This window comes from Thalassophryne amazonica, chromosome 6 (assembly GCF_902500255.1).
Source record: "Thalassophryne amazonica chromosome 6, fThaAma1.1, whole genome shotgun sequence".
Classification (NCBI taxonomy): Eukaryota; Metazoa; Chordata; class Actinopteri; order Batrachoidiformes; family Batrachoididae; genus Thalassophryne; species Thalassophryne amazonica.
The window spans coordinates 60,232,802-60,255,308 of record NC_047108.1 but is presented as its reverse complement, the minus strand read 5'-3'; the positions used below and the strand labels follow the sequence as shown (position 1 = coordinate 60,255,308).

General features: G+C 40.7%; 1 protein-coding gene across 3 annotated transcripts in view; it reads left to right on the top strand.

The window, feature by feature from the left end:
* The first annotated feature begins 9,670 nt into the window (after positions 1 to 9,670).
* Positions 9,671 to 22,507, top strand: part of atxn7l2b (ataxin 7-like 2b) — a 30,359-nt gene continuing 17,522 nt past the window's right edge. For 2 of the 3 annotated variants that reach the window (XM_034172246.1, XM_034172245.1), the window contains exons 1-4: positions 9,671 to 9,896; positions 11,165 to 11,236; positions 11,335 to 11,638; positions 21,480 to 21,733. In XM_034172246.1, coding sequence (XP_034028137.1) covers positions 9,686 to 9,896; positions 11,165 to 11,236; positions 11,335 to 11,638; positions 21,480 to 21,733 — 841 coding nt within the window. In that variant the 5' untranslated portion in view covers positions 9,671 to 9,685. Of the gene's footprint in view, positions 9,897 to 10,712; positions 10,981 to 11,044; positions 11,070 to 11,164; positions 11,237 to 11,334; positions 11,639 to 21,479; positions 21,734 to 22,507 lie in introns of those variants that run through there. The other variant, XM_034172247.1, reaches the window with a different exon arrangement.

Below are 22,507 nucleotides of genomic sequence, written 5' to 3'. Positions count from 1 at the left end.
GGCCACAGGTGGGAATTGAACCCATGACCTTCTTGCTGTGAGGCAACTGTGCTAACCACTATGCCACTGTGCTGCCCCATGACACATCAATCATTACTATATATATACATATACAATTAATAATATATACTACATATATATATATATATAACTATCAATCAATCAATCAATCAATTTTTTTTTTATATAGCGCCAAATCACAACAAACAGTTGCCCCAACGGCGCTTTATATTGTAGGCAAGGCCATACAATAATGATGTAAAACCCCAACGGTCAAAACGACCCCCTGTGAGCAAGCACTTGGCTACAGTGGGAAGGAAAAACTCCCTTTTAACAGGAAGAAACCTCCAGCAGAACCAGGCTCAGGGAGGGGCAGTCTTCTGCTGGGACTGGTTGGGGCTGAGGGAGAGAACCAGGAAAAAGACATGCTGTGGAGGGGAGCAGAGATCGATCACTAATGATTAAATGCAGAGTGGTGCATACAGAGCAAAAAGAGAAAGAAACAGTGCATCATGGGAACCCCCCAGCAGTCTACGTCTATAGCAGCATAACTAAGGGATGGTTCAGGGTCACCTGATCCAGCCCTAACTATAAGCTTTAGCAAAAAGGAAAGTTTTAAGCCTAATCTTAAAAGTAGAGAGGGTGTCTGTCTCCCTGATCTGAATTGGGAGCTGGTTCCACAGGAGAGGAGCCTGAAAGCTGAAGGCTCTGCCTCCCATTCTACTCTTACAAACCCTAGGAACTACAAGTAAGCCTGCAGTCTGAGAGCGAAGCGCTCTATTGGGGTGATATGGTACTACGAGGTCCCTAAGATAAGATGGGACCTGATTATTCAAAACCTTATAAGTAAGAAGAAGAATTTTAAATTCTATTCTAGAATTAACAGGAAGCCAATGAAGAGAGGCCAATATGGGTGAGATATGCTCTCTCCTTCTAGTCCCCGTCAGCACTCTAGCTGCAGCATTTTGAATTAACTGAAGGCTTTTTAGGGAACTTTTAGGACAACCTGATAATAATGAATTACAATAGTCCAGCCTAGAGGAAATAAATGCATGAATTAGTTTTTTCAGCATCACTCTGAGACAAGACCTTTCTGATTTTAGAGATATTGCGTAAATGCAAAAAAGCAGTCCTACATATTTGTTTAATATGCGCTTTGAATGACATATCCTGATCAAAAATGACTCCAAGATTTCTCACAGTATTACTAGAGGTCAGGGTAATGCCATCCAGAGTAAGGATCTGGTTAGACACCATGTTTCTAAGATTTGTGGGGCCAAGTACAATAACTTCAGTTTTATCTGAGTTTAAAAGCAGGAAATTAGAGGTCATCCATGTCTTTATGTCTGTAAGACAATCCTGCAGTTTAGCTAATTGGTGTGTGTCGTCTGGCTTCATGGATAGATAAAGCTGGGTATCATCTGCGTAACAATGAAAATTTAAGCAATACCGTCTAATAATACTGCCTAAGGGAAGCATATATAAAGTGAATAAAATTGGTCCTAGCACAGAACCTTGTGGAACTCCATAATTAACTTTAGTCTGTGAAGAAGATTCCCCATTTACATGAACAAATTGTAATCTATTAGACAAATATGATTCAAACCACCGCAGCGCAGTGCCTTTAATACCTATGGCATGCTCTAATCTCTGTAATAAAATTTTATGGTCAACAGTATCAAAAGCAGCACTGAGGTCTAACAGAACAAGCACAGAGATGAGTCCACTGTCCGAGGCCATAAGAAGATCATTTGTAACCTTCACTAATGCTGTTTCTGTACTATGATGAATTCTAAAACCTGACTGAAACTCTTCAAATAGACCATTCCTCTGCAGATGATCAGTTAGCTGTTTTACAACTACCCTTTCAAGAATTTTTGAGAGAAAAGGAAGGTTGGAGATTGGCCTATAATTAGCTAAGATAGCTGGGTCAAGTGATGGCTTTTTAAGTAATGGTTTAATTACTGCCACCTTAAAAGCCTGTGGTACATAGCCAACTAACAAAGATAGATTGATCATATTTAAGATCGAAGCATTAAATAATGGTAGGGCTTCCTTGAGCAGCCTGGTAGGAATGGGGTCTAATAAACATGTTGATGGTTTGGATGAAGTAACTAATGAAAATAACTCAGACAGAACAATCGGAGAGAAAGAGTCTAACCAAATACCGGCATCACTGAAAGCAGCCAAAGATAACGATACGTCTTTGGGATGGTTATGAGTAATTTTTTCTCTAATAGTTAAAATTTTGTTAGCAAAGAAAGTCATGAACTCATTACTAGTTAAAGTTAATGGAATACTCAGCTCAATAGAGCTCTGACTCTTTGTCAGCCTGGCTACAGTGCTGAAAAGAAACCTGGGGTTGTTCTTATTTTCTTCAATTAGTGATGAGTAGAAAGATGTCCTAGCTTTACGGAGGGCTTTTTTATAGAGCAACAGACTCTTTTTCCAGGCTAAGTGAAGATCTTCTAAATTAGTGAGACGCCATTTCCTCTCCAACTTACGGGTTATCTGCTTTAAGCTACGAGTTTGAGAGTTATACCATGGAGTCAGACACTTCTGATTTAAAGCTCTCTTTTTCAGAGGAGCTACAGCATCCAAAGCTGTCTTCAATGAGGATGTAAAACTATTGACGAGATACTCTATCTCCCTTACAGAGTTTAGGTAGCTATTCTGCACTGTGTTGTTATATGGCATTAGAGAACATAAAGAAGGAATCATATCCTTAAACCTAGTTACAGCGCTTTCTGAAAGACTTCTAGTGTAATGAAACTTATTCCCTACTGCTGGGTAGTCCATCAGAGTAAATGTAAATGTTATTAAAAAATGATCAGACAGAAGGGAGTTTTCAGGGAATACTGTTAAGTCTTCTATTTACATATATATATATATACACACATATATATATATATATATACACACACATACATATATATATATATATACATATACACATACATATATATATATATATACACATACATATATATATATATACACACATACATATATATATATATATATATACATATACACATACATATATATATATATATACACATATACACATACATACATATACATATATATATATACACATACATATACATATATATATATACACATACATATATATATATATATATATATATATACACATACATATATATATATATATACACATATATATATATATATATATATATATATATATATATATGTATGTGTATATGTATATATATATATATATGTATGTATATATATATATATACACGAGGTCTATTAGAAAAGTATCCGACCTTATTTTTTTCAAAAACCATATGGATTTGAATCACGTGTGATTACATCAGACATGCTTGAACCCTCGTGGTATGCGAGAGTTTTTTCACGCCTGTCGGTTACGTCATTCGTCTGTGGACAGTCTTTGAGTGAGGAGTGGCCCACCCTCTCGTCGTTTTTTTCATTGTTTAGGAATGGCTCAGAGACTGCTGCTTTGTTTGATCAAAATTTTTTCAAAACTGTAAGCACAACTGAGTGGACACCATTCGATAAATTCAGCTGGTTTTCAGTAAAAATTTTAACGGCTGATGAGAGATTTTGGTCTGGTAGTGTCGCTTTAAGGACGGTCCACGGCGCCTGACGGCTATCTGCGCTTCGAGGCGGCAGCGTCTCGCCGTTTCAAGTTGAAAACTTCCACATTTCAGGCTCTGTTGACCCAGTAAGTCGTCAGAGAACAGAGAACTTTCAGAAGAAGTCGGCATGAAAGAATGTGCGGGCAGAGTCGCATGTCGGGCCGGACCCGACCGCGGGGGGTCGCGATAGGAAAAACACCTCCGTTGGAAACCTTAATGGGCAAGTTGGAACATGCCCAAACTATTAATCAATTTCTCAGTTACTCACTTGTTGAAAGCCATCAAAAGCCGCCTGAATTTTACAAATGGTTTTCAACACAGAGGTGTTTTTCCTGTCGCGGCGCACACAGATTTGCCGAGTCGTCACGGAAACGACTCAGCGAATTTGCGCGCACGTCTTTCATTAAAAAATGTCCTTAAACAATGAAATGTCCGCATAAAGTCCTCATGCCGGCCTCTTCTGCATCTTCTCTGTTCTCTCACGATGTCCTGGGTGAATTAAGCCTTAAATTAGGATGTTTTCAGGTCGAAACAGGCCGACGACGGCGCCTGGAAGCGCTGCAGGACGTCCCGCTCCGTGGGAAGTCCTTACAGCGACAGAAACACCCCATAATCTCTCATCAGCCATTAAACTTTTCACCGAAAACCAGCTTAATTTCTCGAATAGTGTCCATTCGGATATTCCTCACAGGTCCAGAAAAATTTTTGATAAAGCAACGCGCGCCGTCTGGAGCAGCGTGTGAAACAAAGGAATTCAGCCGAGAGGGCGGGACCACATCTCACTCAAGGCCTGCCCACAGGGAAATGACGTCACCGACACACATGAAAAACTCACGCATGCGCACGAGGGTTCAAGCATGATTGGTGTAATCGCATGTCATTCAAATCCATATAGTTAAAAAAAAAAATAAAAGGGTCGGTTTATTATCTAATAGACCTCGTATATATATATATATATATATATATATATATATATATATATATATAAAATAAATGATTAACTTTGACAAGATAACAAAAAAGTTCTCCACCGTGTGACGTGAATGAGACACCTGCAGCTGTAAACAATTTCTGATTCTATGAGCGAATGGTTTCATCAGCCAATAGTTCTGAAAGCAAATGCGTCATCAGCTACAAAACTATTATTTTATTTTATTTTAGTGTTGTAAGTTTAAGCAGATCCAATATGTTCCAGCTTCCAAATTCTGCAGACATGAACACACAATATCACACAATCCAGATGGGCACACAGAGTACATTAAATAATTCCACATGGTGCGCATAAATTAACAAATTCAGCTTTGAATAAAATTTCATTCAAGGTGATTTCAAATCCTCAAATTTCATACACAGGCATGGTGCTTTACACTAGTTTATTGCCCAAAAGTTACAGAAAAAGTAACAAGAATACCCAAAACTGTTTAATTATGGAAGGAATGTTTCCTTCTTTCCTCCGTTTGTGGCTTTGCCAACATGCGCAGCTTTCCAGCATTTTCCACCTGTTTCTTGATGAGACTGTGGTGTGGACTTCTGTGGTAAAGTAAGTTTACTTGCCCCGACAGTATGGCATCCTTGTTTTCCAAAATGACACGAGCTGCATCATTCATCTGTCTGATACATGCATCAAATAATGAGGCAATTTTGCTCAAGTCTGGCTTGGAAAGTTTTTTAATGTCAAAGCTGTTTCCACAGAAGACACATGATAATCCAGCCTGGATCATATGCTGGCTACCTGACTTTGGGACATAGAACTCTGTCATCCCTTCGGGTAATATTTTAGTTCCCGAGGCACAAGGCATCATGCTTGGGGGATACCTTTAGCACCTGAAATAAACCAAAATACTGTCAGCTATCCATGCAATACATCATACAAACGTACATAATGTTATGTGAGGTTGAGCCAAGATAACAGGTGATTGAATCCATCATCTTGTGACACCTACAAAATACTAAAGAAACATAATTCATATTACTAAACTCAAACAGGATAGTACATCTTGATCAAAAACAGCTGATGTGATTCGTACAACCTGGAAAGGCAGCTGAATTCTGATTCCAACTGTATGTATTATGAAATGACTGAAATATTCTGGACACAGTAACAACTGTCGGTGTAAGCATACCCTCCAAAGTAACAGTGACGGCGGTGAGCAACAAAAAAAATCTCATCAGATGACAATACGGCATTGTAAAAGAAAAATCAAGAGGAAGGTGAATGTTGATCAGAAATACGAGGTCTATTAAATAATAAACCGACCCTTTTATTTTTTTTTTAACTATATGGATTTGAATGACATGCGATTACACCAATCATGCTTGAACCCTCGTGCGCATGCGTGAGTTTTTTCACGCGTGTCGGTGACGTCATTACCCTGTGGGCAGGCCTTGAGTGAGACGCAAATTCGCCGAGTCGTTTCCGTGACGACTCGGCAAATCTGTGTGTGCCGCGACAGGAAAAACACCTCCGTGTTGAAAACCATTTGTAAAATTCAGGCGGCTTTTGATGGCTTTCAACAAGTGAGTAACTGAGAAATTGTTTAACAGTTTGGGCATGTTCCAACTTGCCCGTTAAGGTTTCCAACAGAGGTGTTTTTCCTGTCGCGACCCCCGCGGTCGGGTCCGGCCCGACACGCGACTCTGCCCGCACGTTCTTTCATTACAAAATGTCCGTTAACAATGGAATGTCCGAATAAACTCCTCATGCCGACTTCTTCGGAAAGTTCTCTGACGACTTACTGGGTCAACAGAGCCTGAAATGTGGAAGTTTTCAACTTGAAACGGCAAGACGCTGCCGCCTCAAAGCGCATATCGCCGTCAGGCGCCGTGGACCGTCCTTAAAGCAACACTACCAGACCAAAATTTCTCATCAGCCGTTAAAATTTTTACCGAAAACCAGCTGAATTTATCGAATGGTGTCCACTCAGTTGTGCCTTACAGTTTTGAAAAAATTTTGATCAAACAAAGCAGCAGTCTCTGAGCCATTCCTAAACAATGAAAAAATCGACGAGAGAGTGGACGACTCCTCACTCAAAGACTGCCCACAGGCGAATGACGTAACCGACAGGCGTGAAAAAACTCTCGCATGCCCACGAGGGTTCAAGCATGTCTGATGTAATCACACGTGATTCAAATCCATATGTTTTTTGAAAAAAATAATAAGGTCAGATACTTTTCTAATAGACCTCGTACACCATATACCAATAGAAAGGTAATTCAATTCTAATTCCAGTGGTGCATAACATGAAATGATCAGAGTATCATGGACAAAGAAAGATAATTTAGTGTAAGCATACCCTTCAAAATGCCATTTTTCAACCCAAAATCACATTAAGCAGCATGTCACTGACTGTGAAGGTAACTATGGCAATAGGAAAGTGAATCTTGGGTAAATACAAGACCCAGATATAATTAGGCAATTGCATTAGCTTTCTACTGGTGTACAAGATGTGATATGTTCAATAGTTCAGGAGCCACAGCTAGCTGAGCAGCCCTACCCCCAAAATTACGTTAACTGATTTATCACACAAAGTGTTAAACCCCCATCACATATAACCAGAATCATGCAGAATGGTGTCAGAATGACGAATCTGTACACATCCGAAAAGTGTCGGGTTTTAGTTCCAAAACATGCTGACAGTCATCTGCGAGAGTCCACATAGTTGGTCAAAATCAGCCGGCAGCCCCGAGTGTGATGCACATGTTCAAAACCCTCCGGGTGTTGTTGAGATGGGACACCTATCCAACGGCCGTCTGAGTGCCATCTGACCACAATTTACATACTGTATTCTGAAGGTGGCATAAACAGGATCCAAAATGATTTGAGCGTGTATGAGGGAACCTTGAGATGGATTGGGCATGGCAAAGCAGGGGATGTGAACACAGTGGGAATGAACTGAAAGCACCGTGTCCACTGTGGGTTAATGTGATCTGGACAGGCTGTTGTATCCATAATAAAACTTACAGTACAGATAATATTCCTCCCCACAGGCGATGTAAATAACGTGAAATATTGTGCCCATCAGATCTGCGACACCATGGTTGATGGCGGGCAGCTGCACATGCTGTCACCTCACGTCAGAGGCTCAGAGCTGAACGGATCTCACCGCAATTATTGCTTGATCACATTTAATTCTGTTGGACATATGACGTGGAACTGTTTCGCCATAACAACATATGAAACATGAATCTCAACTCCAGGAGCATTTCGCAGCTTAGTGCGTTAGGAGCCAGAACACAGCCTGTGGTGGAATGCTGGAAACATCGATGCCAAACATAAATCACATGTGATAATCCAACCAGAAATCATGATGTAGAGTTGCGTTGTGGGAAAAAAAAAAGAAATTAAAGTTTGCTGGAAAGGCTGTGTCTGGCGAATAGTGGGAGAGCTCACTGCAAACATTTAAGCAAAAGTGTCCTTTGACTCTCAGCAAAGTGTGCCTGCACGTGTATGTGCACACACATGCAGCAACCTTTGCTGAGAAGAGCCCTTTGACTTTCATCTAAACTTTGCACGCAGCAAAGTTTAGCTGGCAGTAAAATTCAGCATCAAAAGCTGTCAAGTGACAGCTGAGCACATGCGCACACACATGTGCTCCATGCACATGTAGCAGCTTATTATGAAAACACACACACTAGGCGGTCATTTCCTCATGTCAGCACTTCTATGCACACACATGCATGTGAGGTCAGTGAGCCTGGGGAAAAGAGGGCGAGCAAAGGAGTGATTGAATGGAAGTGCACGACCACACAGATGGACACATATGGCGTGAGTCTGGTCCATACATTGGTTGTTCTTTGAGGTCCAGTACAGGTCCTGTGCAAAGGGACAACAGAGCGCTCCCTCCCACTCCGTCCCGTGTTTGCCATCCAGACAATTTGACATTGGGCAGTCTTCATTGCCTTTTATGGCCACCTGACAGCAGTCTGTGTCATCTACATACACTTTGGATGTGATCTGACAGGTGTGCACAAGGCAGTCTGGCTGCGTTCTGAGATGGCTGACTGTGCCTCTTTTCCTCCCGACTGCATCCGGATTATGACCATTTTTGCCGTGTTGGGCTGCTTCCTGCACATTCTGGCTATGTGTGACGGGGGCTTTACATACGGCACCCTATTTCAAAAGCCCATAACTTTTTTCCCTTAATTTCTGGCTTGGCATCATCGAGTTTCATTGACTAGACATATATCCCTGCAGGAAAATCAATGAGGACAAAAATAGTACATTCATGATGGGTCCCTCAAAAATTAGGCCCCTTTTCAAGCTTTTTCTGCAGCACAAGTAGTCAAAACAGCCAATTATATCCTGGACCCCAGAGGGTTAAGCTTTTGGCTTGCAAGTTGTAACATAGCCATTTCATTTTGTGTGCAGCTCAAAGGGGGGTTAAACCCCCTACTCCCAATCCCCTTAGATCCGCCAGTGCTAAAGAGAATGCCTAAAATTATATACGTCTGATGAAAATTCCTTTCAGCTTCTCCATTTTTTCTACTCTGGCTCACAGCACATGATTGTTGATGATGATTTGGCACAAGTTTTATACCAAATGCCTTTCCTATCACAAAACCACATTACATGGACAATGGGCAGGGCTGACCCGGCTGACCTTCCACTCTGGAAACAAGCACACCAAGATTTATTGTTCCTAAACTTTTGAGCAATGCTCTCACTCAAAATAAATAAATAAATAAATAAATAAATAAATAAATCCACAATTGTTTAAAAAACTAACAACCAAACAACCCCCCCCCCCCAAAAAAAACAAACAGTGGCCCTAATGTTTGACAAATTAATAAACGAGTTTTCACACACACAAAAAGAAAATGTTAGAATTTTTTCTAATATTTTAGAAAAAATATTTATAAATAATTTAGAAATCGAAAATATTTTAGATTTCTAATATTTTATAAAATGAAACTCTTTCAGAAGTGACCTTTTAAAAATATTTTCGTTTTATTCGTGCATTTTTAACATAAATATTTTATTTAATTTTGCACATGGTTGTTGTGTTGTTACTGAATTTGCAAGTGTTCTGATAATAAATTAAGATTAAAATGAAATGTATCCGAATAATATTTTTGGCGTGCGCGACCTCGCAGATAAGCAGGTACGAGCTCGTGCAGGATGCGCGCTAACTTACTTAATGCTAGCTCGTGTGCGCGCAAGAGCAGCAATGGCCGCTGTGGATCGGCGAAATTCTAATCTCGACGATTTTGTCGGATTAAACTGGAGTTATTGGATAGATGGTGTGAATATTTTACCGTCTGATGGTGAGTCGTATTTGTTCGGCGGCACTTATTTTTTTAATCACATCATAATCTCACAGCTCTGTTTATTTTTGTTACACAATAAAATACATAGAGCGGCATAAAGCTCAACCCAAACAAAAGACCTGCTGGGTCTTAGTGCTGGGCATGTTTCTGTTCATGCTAACTGGCATCAAACAAAAACTAAATAAAGTTTTTATTTATGAAGTATAAATACAGCGATAGAAATAGAACACACTCAGTTGCGGGCAGGTGGAGTTCCTGTTGATGTTGGTTTGTTATCACACAAAAGTCGAGAAGGATTGGCTGACTGACAACAACACTGGCAACATTAGCTATGACAAACCGGAACCTCTTTTAAAAAGCATCTGTTTTCTCGGCTGTGACTTTTAAATCCACTATCCTGAGTTACGAACTGATGTTAAATGACCTCCCCTGGTGTTGCGCCACATTCTGTGACATGGCACATTCATAGCAGCTAATTTTTAATGATAAATGATTTCTTTGCTGGTGTAGATCAGTGATCATAACAGTATTAATCTCCATTTCGTCTGTCGTAGAGTTGGTTTTAAAATTTCAGTTCCTCCTCTGGAGGGTGAAATACAGGAAATGACTGATTGGTTGACCACATATGTGAAGTGTTTCTGCCTAAAAGTTTCTGCTGGTACATTTGTGAAGTCTTGTGATCTGATTTGCTCACTGTTTTTCTACTAGTTATGAAATGTCAGGTTAAGCCAAATCATATTTGTCTAAAACGGTGGTAAAACCAGCACATGTGGAAGTAAAGGCTGAGATATGGGCAGTGAAAGGAGTGCAGTAGAAGTGGTATAAATCAAGATACAGAAATGGATGTGTGGGCAAAGTTGGCCAGGCTAAGAATGGGGCAATCAGAGGTGCAACAAAAGCTGAAAAATGTATATGAATATAGGCTGAGGTGGCTTGGGCATGTAATGAGAAGAGATGATGTAAATGTCAAAAGTGCAGTGAGAATGTAAGAAGACAGGAAGACCAAAGTGGTGGTGAAACGATACTGTGAAAGAAAGCTGAGGAGGTGCAGGTCCTGGCTGTGTGGAGGTTGATCATCAGACACACGTCCCAACGAAGTGAGAAAAGCTTAAGAGAAAGAAGAAAACAGTTTACAGCATCTGCTGCAATACCTGGTTTTCAATAGGAAAGGTATCCTAGTTGTGTCTGGAGTATTACTTTTTCAAGAAAAATGTGGTCTGTGCCATTTCATGTTTTCATGTGGTGTTTTTTCCTTTTGTATACAGCTGGCTTGACCATTGATGAAAGTACTAAGTATGGGAAGAGCTGCACTGAGACCATGACCCTCAGGAAAGAAGGTCAGCTAACTGAAACTTGACAAATGTCAGTATTACCTAATGTATCAAGAAATGCATTTCACTGTCATTATTATTATATTTTGTATTTTCTTTTACAGATATGCCCATCTATGGCCACTGTCCAGCGTATGATGATTTCTATCTGGTTGTATGCAGCCATTGTGGTCAAGTGGTGAAGCCTCAAGCCTTTGAGAACCACTGTGAGAGACGCCATGGTTCTCTCACTAAAATGTGTGGCAAGTCGTCCACTTCAGCTCCACAGCAGCGACCTCGACCTGGCCGTCCAGCTCCCAGTCTCTCTTCCTCTTTTACTAGAGAGAGACGTCATGAGTCTGGTGCCCCATTGGCAGCGCTGCCCGTTCATCAGCACAGGCCTATAAAGGCCCAGAAGGAGGCGGTCAGGTAGCATCTGAAGTTGTTTATACTGGATTTGTTTTGATGAGCTTCCTGATTACATCCTTTTATTTCTTTGTATGTTGACTGCTCATTTGTTGAGTTGTTCAGGTTCAGGTTCAGGTAACTTTATTTGTACCCGTAGGTAGATTTGGTTTGCAGCAAACAGAAAACAGAAAAAAGGCATCCATGTTAGTCAACACAACAACAACAATAAAAAAAACACTAAAAATACTAACAAAGAACATACACAAAACAAGTTAACAAACACCACCAAGGACTCACAACCTTAAAACCACTAAAAAGATGGTCAGCTTAAAACTAGTGTGCAAAGGGCAAATAAATAAATAAGTATATAAATATCTAAATATAACCATATGCAAACCTACTAAGATTTGTTCAGTTGCACAATTGCTGCTGGGACAAAACTACTCCTGTAGCGTTTTGTTCTACACCTTGGGACTCTAAACCTACGGCCAGAAGGTAAAAGCTGAAATTCTTTAGCCAGGGGGTGGGAGTCATCAACTATAATGCAGTTGGTTATCCGCTGTAATTGTTTAGTGTACAGGGACTCTAAACTCAGCTGCGATTCACCAATCAACCGACTGGACCATTTAATGATCTGACTCAGTCTGTTCCTATCCTTCAATGTCAAACTCCCAAACCATGCCACCAAAGAAAAAGCTAAAACAGATTAAATAAAAGCACGATAAAATAGTGTTAACATGGTTTGGCCAATATGAAAATACGACAGTTTCCTGAGACAGAACAAGCGCTGATGTCCCTTCCTACACACCGCCTCACAGTTTGCCTCAAACTTCAGCGAGTCATCAATAATAGTCCCAAGGTATTTATAAGTTTTAACAATTCCAACTGGTTGACCATTCATTGTTGTGTTGCCAGGTGTGCTACCATTCTTCCTAAAATCAATGACCATATCTTTAGTTTTAGATATATTAATCTGAAGATATGAGTCCTCACACCATTTAACAAAATGGTCAACTACAGGACCGTGGCTACTCTCGTTATCCCGCAGCAGACTGACAATCACTGTATCATCCACGTATTTTAAAATAAACCTGTTTTTAAAAGTCCTCTGACACATACTGGTATAGAGAATAAATAACAGAGGTGAGAGCACACGCCCTTGTGGCGAGCCAGTAGAAGAACACAGTGTTTGATAAAATCCCGTTCATTCTAACTTTCTGTGTTCTGTTTGTTAAAAAGTCTAAAATCCAACCCACGAGATTACTACTTAATTTAAAATGTTCTAAAAGCCTTTGGGTTAAAATACAGGGTTGAATTGTATTAAAAGCTGAAGAGAAGTCAACAAATAAAAGCCGGGCATGACACCCGCTGCCCTCCAAATGCCTGAGAAGCAGATTAAGCAAAGTGAGTGTGGCGTCCTCCACTCCTCTATTAGGCCTGTAAGCAAATTGTAACGGATCGAGTGCATGCATAGTATTTTTTAGCATTACCGACCATACCAATTTCTCAAAAATCTTCATCAAAATTGATGTTAGAGCAACAGGCCTAAAATCATTCAAGGATGTAGGATTACTAGATTTAGGAACTGGGACCCCATTTGTTGAGTTGTTCAAACAGTAACAGGAAATGTGAGATAACTTGAGCTGACTGTACTGTATATTGTGATGCAGATGTGCATTACTGTAAATCAGACATAAATAGCATTGTGTATGGAGCAATTCCAGAAGAAATGTGTGTGTTGTGGGCATGTGGAGATTAATCGATACAAATTGGTATCTAGATACGAATGTGCGCGATGTAAGTGTATCGATTCATTCAGTGTGAATCGATTCAATTGACGGGTGAAATCACGATCGCATCGTTCGCTGCATGTTTGCATCAATTTTTTTTTTTTTCCCGAGGCACATTGAATGCACCATCCCTGCTTCGTGTTTTGTTTTGAACACGGGCGGAAGCCAGAAAGCATAAGGGCCTTTGGGCAAGGTCTTTAATCCCCTACTTGCTCCCAGTGTGTAGTGAGCACCTTGTATGGCAGCACCCTGACATCGGGTGAATATGAGGCATTATTTGTAAAGCGCTTTGAGCGTCTGATGCAGATGGAAAAGTGCTATATAAATGCAGTCCATTTAAAGCACATTTCTACCACAACAAAATGGAGGTCCATGAGTGGTTGGAGATTTTTGACGCACCTACAACATTTAAATCAGGCATTTGGAGATACTTCAGCTGTTTTAAAGACGATGGGAAACTTCACAAGACGCAGCTCATTTGTAAAGAATGCCGTGCTGCTAAACCATATGGCTGCCGCTGCTCCACTTGGATATTCCTCAGATTGTAAATCTCCAGCAAAACTCTGGTGAGAAAAGTATTTCAGATTACTTTTGCCAAGGCGGTAGTCTCTCAATGAGTGACTTACTTTAAGTCACTCATTGAGAGTGATGTTGTCTTACTGTTTACTGTTTAAGTTCTGACAATGTGATGAAGCAGGTTCCACATATGAGGGAACTGATTCCTGTTCCATAATGTTGAATCTGGTAAATTTGCTGATAAGGAGTAAAACAAGTCCTCTGCTTCTAGTAGAATCAGAAGAAGAATACCTTAGTACCATACTGAATTGCAGCTTCTTATTTCCTATTAAAATTTTTGGTATAATTTCTTTGCATCATGTTGAATCACATCGTATTGCACCAAATCGCTTCACATCGTATCACATTGTGAGGAATTGAATCGCCATCAAATACGTATGAAATCGCATCGAATCGGGAACAGGGGTGAATCGTATAGTCAGTATTGTCATGTATTGCTATATGTATTGTATCGCTGGTAGTGTATCGAGATGCGCATCGAATCATTGTCATTGATGAGCTTCACATGCCTGTTGAAGTAAAACCGCATCGCAGCAATTTAGAGCATGCTCAAAGCTTGAAAGCTTGTGCTATGCGAGCGGTGTTACGCCATAATGTGCATTGTGTGATAATGTGCACATACAGAGCGAGTGTGCACAGGAAATGATGATATCCTTTGGGGGATGAATAAACAACTGGACTGCATTTATATAGCGCTTTTCCGTCTGCTCGAAGTGCTTTACACAACTAGGGGATTAAGGACCTTTAGCCCAAGGGCCCTTAGTGATTTTCCGGTCAAGCTGGGATTTGAACTGAGGATCCTCTGGTTTCAAGCGCAATGCTTAACCACTAGAAATGACATCACCTCCCCTACTTTTCCTCCCCCTACTTTTCTTTCACTCAAGCCCGCATCGGCCACAGATGAAACATCCTATCCAGTGCTGATCAGCTCCTTCTCTGCACTGATAGAGCTGCATACCATAACATGTATTCTGTGGTTTGCTGTCCCTCTGCAGTATGTTCCTGCCTTACATTGATGAGGCGCTATTACATTGTATCATTGTGTAGTGTACGACCAGTGTCGCACACCGAACGGTCCGCCCTAAAAATCGGTCTGCCCTGCCTTCACTGCGCATGTCAATCAATCAATCAATTTTTTTATATAGCGCCAAATCACAACAAACAGTTGCCCCAAGGCGCTTTATATTGTAAGGCAAGGCCATACAATAATTATGTAAAACCCCAACGGTCAAAACGACCCCCTGTGAGCAAGCACTTGGCTACAGTGGGAAGGAAAAACTCCCTTTTAACAGGAAGAAACCTCCAGCAGAACCAGGCTCAGGGAGGGGCAGTCTTCTGCTGGGACTGGTTGGGGCTGAGGGAGAGAACCAGGAAAAAGACTGCTGTGGAGGGGAGCAGAGATCGATCACTAATGATTAAATGCAGAGTGGTGCATACAGAGCAAAAAGAGAAAGAAACAGTGCATCATGGGAACCCCCCAGCAGTCTACGTCTATAGCAGCATAACTAAGGGATGGTTCAGGGTCACCTGATCCAGCCCTAACTATAAGGTTTAGCAAAAAGGAAAGTTTTAAGCCTAATCTTAAAAGTAGAGAGGGTGTCTGTCTCCCTGATCTGAATTGGGAGCTGGTTCCACAGGAGAGGAGCCTGAAAGCTGAAGGCTCTGCCTCCCATTCTACTCTTACAAACCCTAGGAACTACAAGTAAGCCTGCAGTCTGAGAGCGAAGCGCTCTATTGGGGTGATATGGTACTACGAGGTCCCTAAGATAAGATGGGACCTGATTATTCAAAACCTTATAAGTAAGAAGAAGAATTTTAAATTCTATTCTAGAATTAACAGGAAGCCAATGAAGAGAGGCCAATATGGGTGAGATATGCTCTCTCCTTCTAGTCCCCGTCAGTACTCTAGCTGCAGCATTTTGAATTAACTGAAGCCTTTTTAGGGAACTTTTAGGACAACCTGATAATAATGAATTACAATAGTCCAGCCTAGAGGAAATAAATGCATGAATTAGTTTTTCAGCATCACTCTGAGACAAGACCTTTCTGATTTTAGAGATATTGCGTAAATGCAAAAAAGCAGTCCTACATATTTGTTTAATATGCGCTTTGAATGACATATCCTGATCAAAAATGACTCCAAGATTTCTCACAGTATTACTAGAGGTCAGGGTAATGCCATCCAGAGTAAGGATCTGGTTAGACACCATGTTTCTAAGATTTGTGGGGCCAAGTACAATAACTTCAGTTTTATCTGAGTTTAAAAGCAGGAAATTAGAGGTCATCCATGTCTTTATGTCTGTAAGACAATCCTGCAGTTTAGCTAATTGGTGTGTGTCCTCTGGCTTCATGGATAGATAAAGCTGGGTATCATCTGCGTAACAATGAAAATTTAAGCAATACCGTCTAATAATACTGCCTAAGGGAAGCATGTATAAAGTGAATAAAATTGGTCCTAGCACAGAACCTTGTGGAACTCCATAATTAACTTTAGTCTGTGAAGAAGATTCCCCATTTACATGAACAAATTGTAATCTATTAGACAAATATGATTCAAACCACCGCAGCGCAGTGCCTTTAATACCTATGGCATGCTCTAATCTCTGTAATAAAATTTTATGGTCAACAGTATCAAAAGCAGCACTGAGGTCCAACAGAACAAGCACAGAGACGAGTCCACTGTCCGAGGCCATAAGAAGATCATTTGTAACCTTCACTAATGCTGTTTCTGTACTATGATGAATTCTAAAACCTGACTGAAACTCTTCAAATAGACCATTCCTCTGCAGATGATCAGTTAGCTGTTTTACAACTACCCTTTCAAGAATTTTTGAGAGAAAAGGAAGGTTGGAGATTGGCCTATAATTAGCTAAGATAGCTGGGTCAAGTGATGGCTTTTTAAGTAATGGTTTAATTACTGCCACCTTAAAAGCCTGTGGTACATAGCCAACTAACAAAGATAGATTGATCATATTTAAGATCGAAGCATTAAATAATGGTAGGGCTTCCTTGAGCAGCCTGGTAGGAATGGGGTCTAATAAACATGTTGATGGTTTGGATGAAGTAACTAATGAAAATAACTCAGACAGAACAATCGGAGAGAAAGAGTCTAACCAAATACCGACATCACTGAAAGCAGCCAAAGATAACGATACGTCTTTGGGATGTTTATGAGTAATTTTTTCTCTAATAGTTAAAATTTTGTTAGCAATGAAAGTCATGAAGTCATTACTAGTTAAAGTTAATGGAATACTCAGCTCAATAGAGCTCTGACTCTTTGTCAGCCTGGCTACAGTGCTGAAAAGAAACCTGGGGTTGTTCTTATTTTCTTCAATTAGTGATGAGTAGAAAGATGTCCTAGCTTTACGGAGGGCTTTTTTATAGAGCAACAGACTCTTTTTCCAGGCTAAGTGAAGATCTTCTAAATTAGTGAGACGCCATTTCCTCTCCAACTTACGGGTTATCTGCTTTAAGCTGCGAGTTTGTTAGTTATACCACGGAGTCAGGCACTTCTGATTTAAAGCTCTCTTTTTCAGAGGAGCTACAGCATCCAAAGTTGTCTTCAATGAGGATGTAAAACTATTGACGAGATACTTTATCTCCCTTACAGAGTTTAGGTAGCTACTCTGCACTGTGTTGGTATATGGCATTAGAGAACATAAAGAAGGAATCATATCCTTAAACCTAGTTACAGCGCTTTCTGAAAGACTTCTAGTGTAATGAAACTTATTCCCCACTGCTGGGTAGTCCATCAGAGTAAATGTAAATGTTATTAAGAAATGATCAGACAGAAGGGAGTTTTCAGGGAATACTGTTAAGTCTTCTATTTCCATACCATAAGTCAGAACAAGATCTAAGATATGATTAAAGTGGTGGGTGGACTCATTTACTTTTTGAGCAAAGCCAATAGAGTCTAATAATAGATTAAATGCAGTGTTGAGGCTGTCATTCTCAGCATCTGTGTGGATGTTAAAATCGCCCACTATAATTATCTTATCTGAGCTAAGCACTAAGTCAGACAAAAGGTCTGAAAATTCACAGAGAAACTCACAGTAACGACCAGGTAGACGATAGATAATAACAAATAAAACTGGTTTTTGGGACTTCCAATTTGGATGGACAAGACTAAGAGACAAGCTTTCAAATGAATTAAAGCTCTGTCTGGGTTTTTGATTAATTAATAAGCTGGAATGGAAGATTGCTGCTAATCCTCCTCCTCGGCCCGTGCTACGAGCATTCTGACAGTTAGTGTGACTCGGGGGTGTTGACTCATTTAAACTAACATATTCATCCTGCTGTAACCAGGTTTCTGTTAGGCAGAATAAATCAATATGTTGATCAATTATTATATCATTTACCAACAGGGACTTAGAAGAGAGAGACCTAATGTTTAATAGACCACATTTAACTGTTTTAGTCTGTGGTGCAGTTGAAGGTGCTATATTATTTTTTCTTTTTGAATTTTTATGCTTAAATAGATTTTTGCTGGTTGTTGGTGGTCTGGGAGCAGGCACCGTCTCTACGGGGATGGGGTAATGAGGGGATGGCAGGGGGAGAGAAGCTGCAGAGAGGTGTGTAAGACTACAACTCTGCTTCCTGGTCCCAACCCTGGATAGTCACGGTTTGGAGGATTTAAGAAAATTGGCCAGATTTCTAGAAATGAGAGCTGCTCCATCCAAAGTGGGATGGATGCCGTCTCTCCTAACAAGACCAGGTTTTCCCCAGAAGCTTTGCCAATTATCTATGAAGCCCACCTCATTTTTTGGACACCACTCAGACAGCCAGCAATTCAAGGAGAACAGGCGGCTAAACATGTCACTCCCGGTCCGATTGGGGAGGGGCCCAGAGAAAACTACAGAGTCCGACATTGTTTTTGCAAAGTTACACACCGATTTAATGTTAATTTTAGTGACCTCCGATTGGCGTAACCGGGTGTCATTACTGCCGACGTGAATTACAATCTTACCAAATTTACGCTTAGCCTTAGCCAGCAGTTTCAAATTTCCTTCAATGTCGCCTGCTCTGGCCCCCGGAAGACAATTGACTATGGTTGCTGGTGTCGCTAACTTCACATTTCTCAAAATAGAGTCGCCAATAACCAGAGTTTGATCCTCGGCGGGTGTGTCGTCGAGTGGGGAAAAACGGTTAGAAATGTGAACGGGTTGGCGGTGTACACGGGGCTTCTGTTTAGAACTACGCTTCCTCCTCACAGTCACCCAGTCAGCCTGCTTGGGATCTGCCAGGGGGGAACTAATGTGTCATCTGCCGCCCGTGGGACACCAATTATCACCTCGTTTCTGCTTAAAACTGCACTCCACTCATCATCTATCTCAGCGACAGATATCTGAAGCTTTTGTACAACAATCATTTCCACATAAATAAATTCAGCAGTATTTCATCATAAAAGACGGCGTAAGTGATCAGAGCACCTCAGCTATACAAGCTGCTAGCTGATGCATTCACTGCGAGCCTGTCATTTCAAAGACTCACCAAGTTTCCCTTGTTTCTGCTTAAAACTGACTTTAGAATGATGTAAGAGGTTTTACCTTGTCATTTGATGTTTAATAATACCGTTCATTCATTTGATCACTTTGGGTGAAGAGACTCCATCTCAGCGCTCTGAAATGACGCAATGCGCAGTGGAGCCATGGCGGACCAATTTTTAGGGGTGGATCGTTCGGTCTGCGACACAGGCTTTACGGAGTTGTTGCACACTGGCACAAAGCAGTAAGCAGCACAAGTGTCATTTTTACTTTCTAGCTGGCATAATTGTCATTTTCATGGCCAACGTCCATGTTGTCTAAATAGCAAGATTACGTGCAAGATTCTTGCACTTTTAAACAAGGTGTGGTCAGATGCAGTGCTGGTGTGTTGCTGTAATGAGGCATGACTGTAAAGTGTTTTGAACATAAAAGCGCTATATACATAAATGCAGTCTGTTTAATATTTGGCATTTCCCTGAGGGAGCTTTGGTTCCTGGTTCTGTAAGTAATCCACTTGTGCCCTTTGGTGCTTTGCAGATGTTTCCTCACTGAAAAAGCTCTCACTTGAGTCTGACATCTAAATAGCATTGCATCAGGTTCCAACACATCCAGCTCTCCAAAGAAATTACAGTGTGTTTGCTTGGTTTCATTATGCTCCAAACACACCCATGATTAATGAAGAGACTAAACACAGCACCTTTCCACCCTCCACCTTAGTTTGTTGAAAAATGATGCACTGTATAAATGGCAAAATGGAGTTGGTCCAGGTGAACTTGTGTTATGTATTTTAGACAAAGAGAATGTAGTACCAAGAGGTGAAGCTCAATAGAACGCCCCATAGCAACAGATAACCCCCATGGCTCCATTCTTCCGCCGCCATGTTGGACTGTTTTAAACTTGTCAGACCCACACAGTCTGTGGTCAGACCACATGATGTGGCTGATGAAAGAAACCAAGGTCACCACAGCTGCTGCAAAAGTTAACATTTTTCTTTTGTCTTTTCCACATACTTTGATACTTTGAATAAGTAAAATAAGTACATTAATGCATGGGCAGGCTGAACACGTTCATAACATGTAATGATTCCACAACGTCACAGTCAAACTAAACTGTCAGTGCAAACTGGTCACATCCATAAAATTTTATGATTTGATGTATTGACGGCACTGTGAAACTTCCTTAGGAATCAAAGCTGACATTGGAATATTATGCTTTATTTTGCATTTGCGTTGCTTCACGTTGGTCATTAGAGTGGAACTTTTTGAACTGTGGTTCAGATTTCTCTCCATATCTGAACCTGACGCTGTTAACATTTGAAGCAGACGTGTTGGCTGCACACAGAGTAAATGAAGGTTTTTAATTTTACCTGTTGGTGTTCTTTCTCCTGGAGTCAGAATCAAAGCCTGATGAAAACTTGTCCACAGAGTATGTCTAGAAATACTTTAATTCCTTATTATGGGAATTGCTTGTGAATAACCGCAGTGCTTTTAAAGAAGTAGTATGTGACACCGGGTGCATTTCTCAGCCACCAACATGAAGAAAAACAAATCACTTAGTTTAAGAGCTGAAACTCTTTTTGTAATTATTTTATTAGTCACAATGGTCCCAGCATTCACCACGGCGATCCATCGTTTTTTCAGTGTTCTACTCGTGATGAAAATAAATCCTATTAATGATCCATCAATACAAAAATGTATCTTAAACTACTGTCCGGAATGCTGATGTTATTATCAGCCATTCAAGATGGTGACCGCTCTTCCACAGTGCCGCCAGTGGCTGTTGTGTAAAATGCATCGGAGCGTCGCCTCGTGGTATTGCATTCGCTTTACTTTAGACTGTCGCAGAGCATCAGGGAATACATGTATATCATATATGAACTTATTCTTTGCACAGAGAATTTTGTGAAAAGTTAGGGCAGGCACGATCCTTAATTTCTGTACTTGATGCATCTTTATTGCAAATGTGAATTGCATGGATTTTTCCATTTGTAATTTTAGCTGTCTATTTATTCAGTTTATCTTCAGCAGAGAAGTTCCCTCAGGAGAACCCTCACCTTCCACATTCCTCCTCTACACCTCGCCCCAGGATTTCTCTGTGGCAGTCAGGACCCCTGCCCCCTGGCGATTGTTCTACCTCGTCAGCTTCCTCTGCTTCTTCTCCTTCAGAGAGACCGTCTGTGCAGAAGCCCACGGCTGGACATTTCAGTGAATCAGCAAGTCCTGTGAGGAGCACAAAAACCTACAGCCGGAGTTACAAAAACAGCAACAGTAAGTTGTGGTGTTTCCCTGAGAATTTTTTCCAGACTTGGTGATACCCACTGAAAAATGTGAGGTGCTCAGAAACACAAAAGCCCCCCACTTTACAAAAACAGCAACAGTAAGTTGTGGTGTTTCCCTGAGAATTTTTTCCAGACTTGGTGATACCCACTGAAAAATGTGAGGTGCTGAGAAACACAAAAGCCCCCCACTTTTCAGAGAAAAATAAATATGTATTTTTCATATTAAACAATACCTAAAGATAACATCACGACCCTTCCCACTACTGGGTGCTAACAATATATTTGGCTATAATGAAAATTTAATATGCTTATTCATTGTCTGAATCCTTCCAGTCACCACTGACAGATCTCAGGGTGCATGTGCATCCACTTTTTATTCAAAATTGAAGTCCAGGCACTCTGGTAAAGCAGGCCCGCACAAAAGGAGGCTGGGCTGAGCGTGGCCTGTGGGCTGCAAATTAGCAGCTCTGATTCAGGTGCTGCGCAATGGCTGACTTAACAAGCTGCTCTCTGACAAACCTTCACACAGAGCTCAAGTTTTTATACTTCATTTATTTTTGTACTCTTTGCTTTGAATTATGTGATATCCTACTTTTGTGCTGATTAAAGTCACTCACTGGGACTCTTGTCTTGTTGCAGGCAAGAAACGCGAATCGTTCTCCGTTCCGTTTGCACAGCTCCAAATGGTGTGTGGCTCTCTGCCGAGACAGAGTCTGGCCGGAATTAATAACTTCAAAGAAAATCGCTGTTTCAAATCAAATGA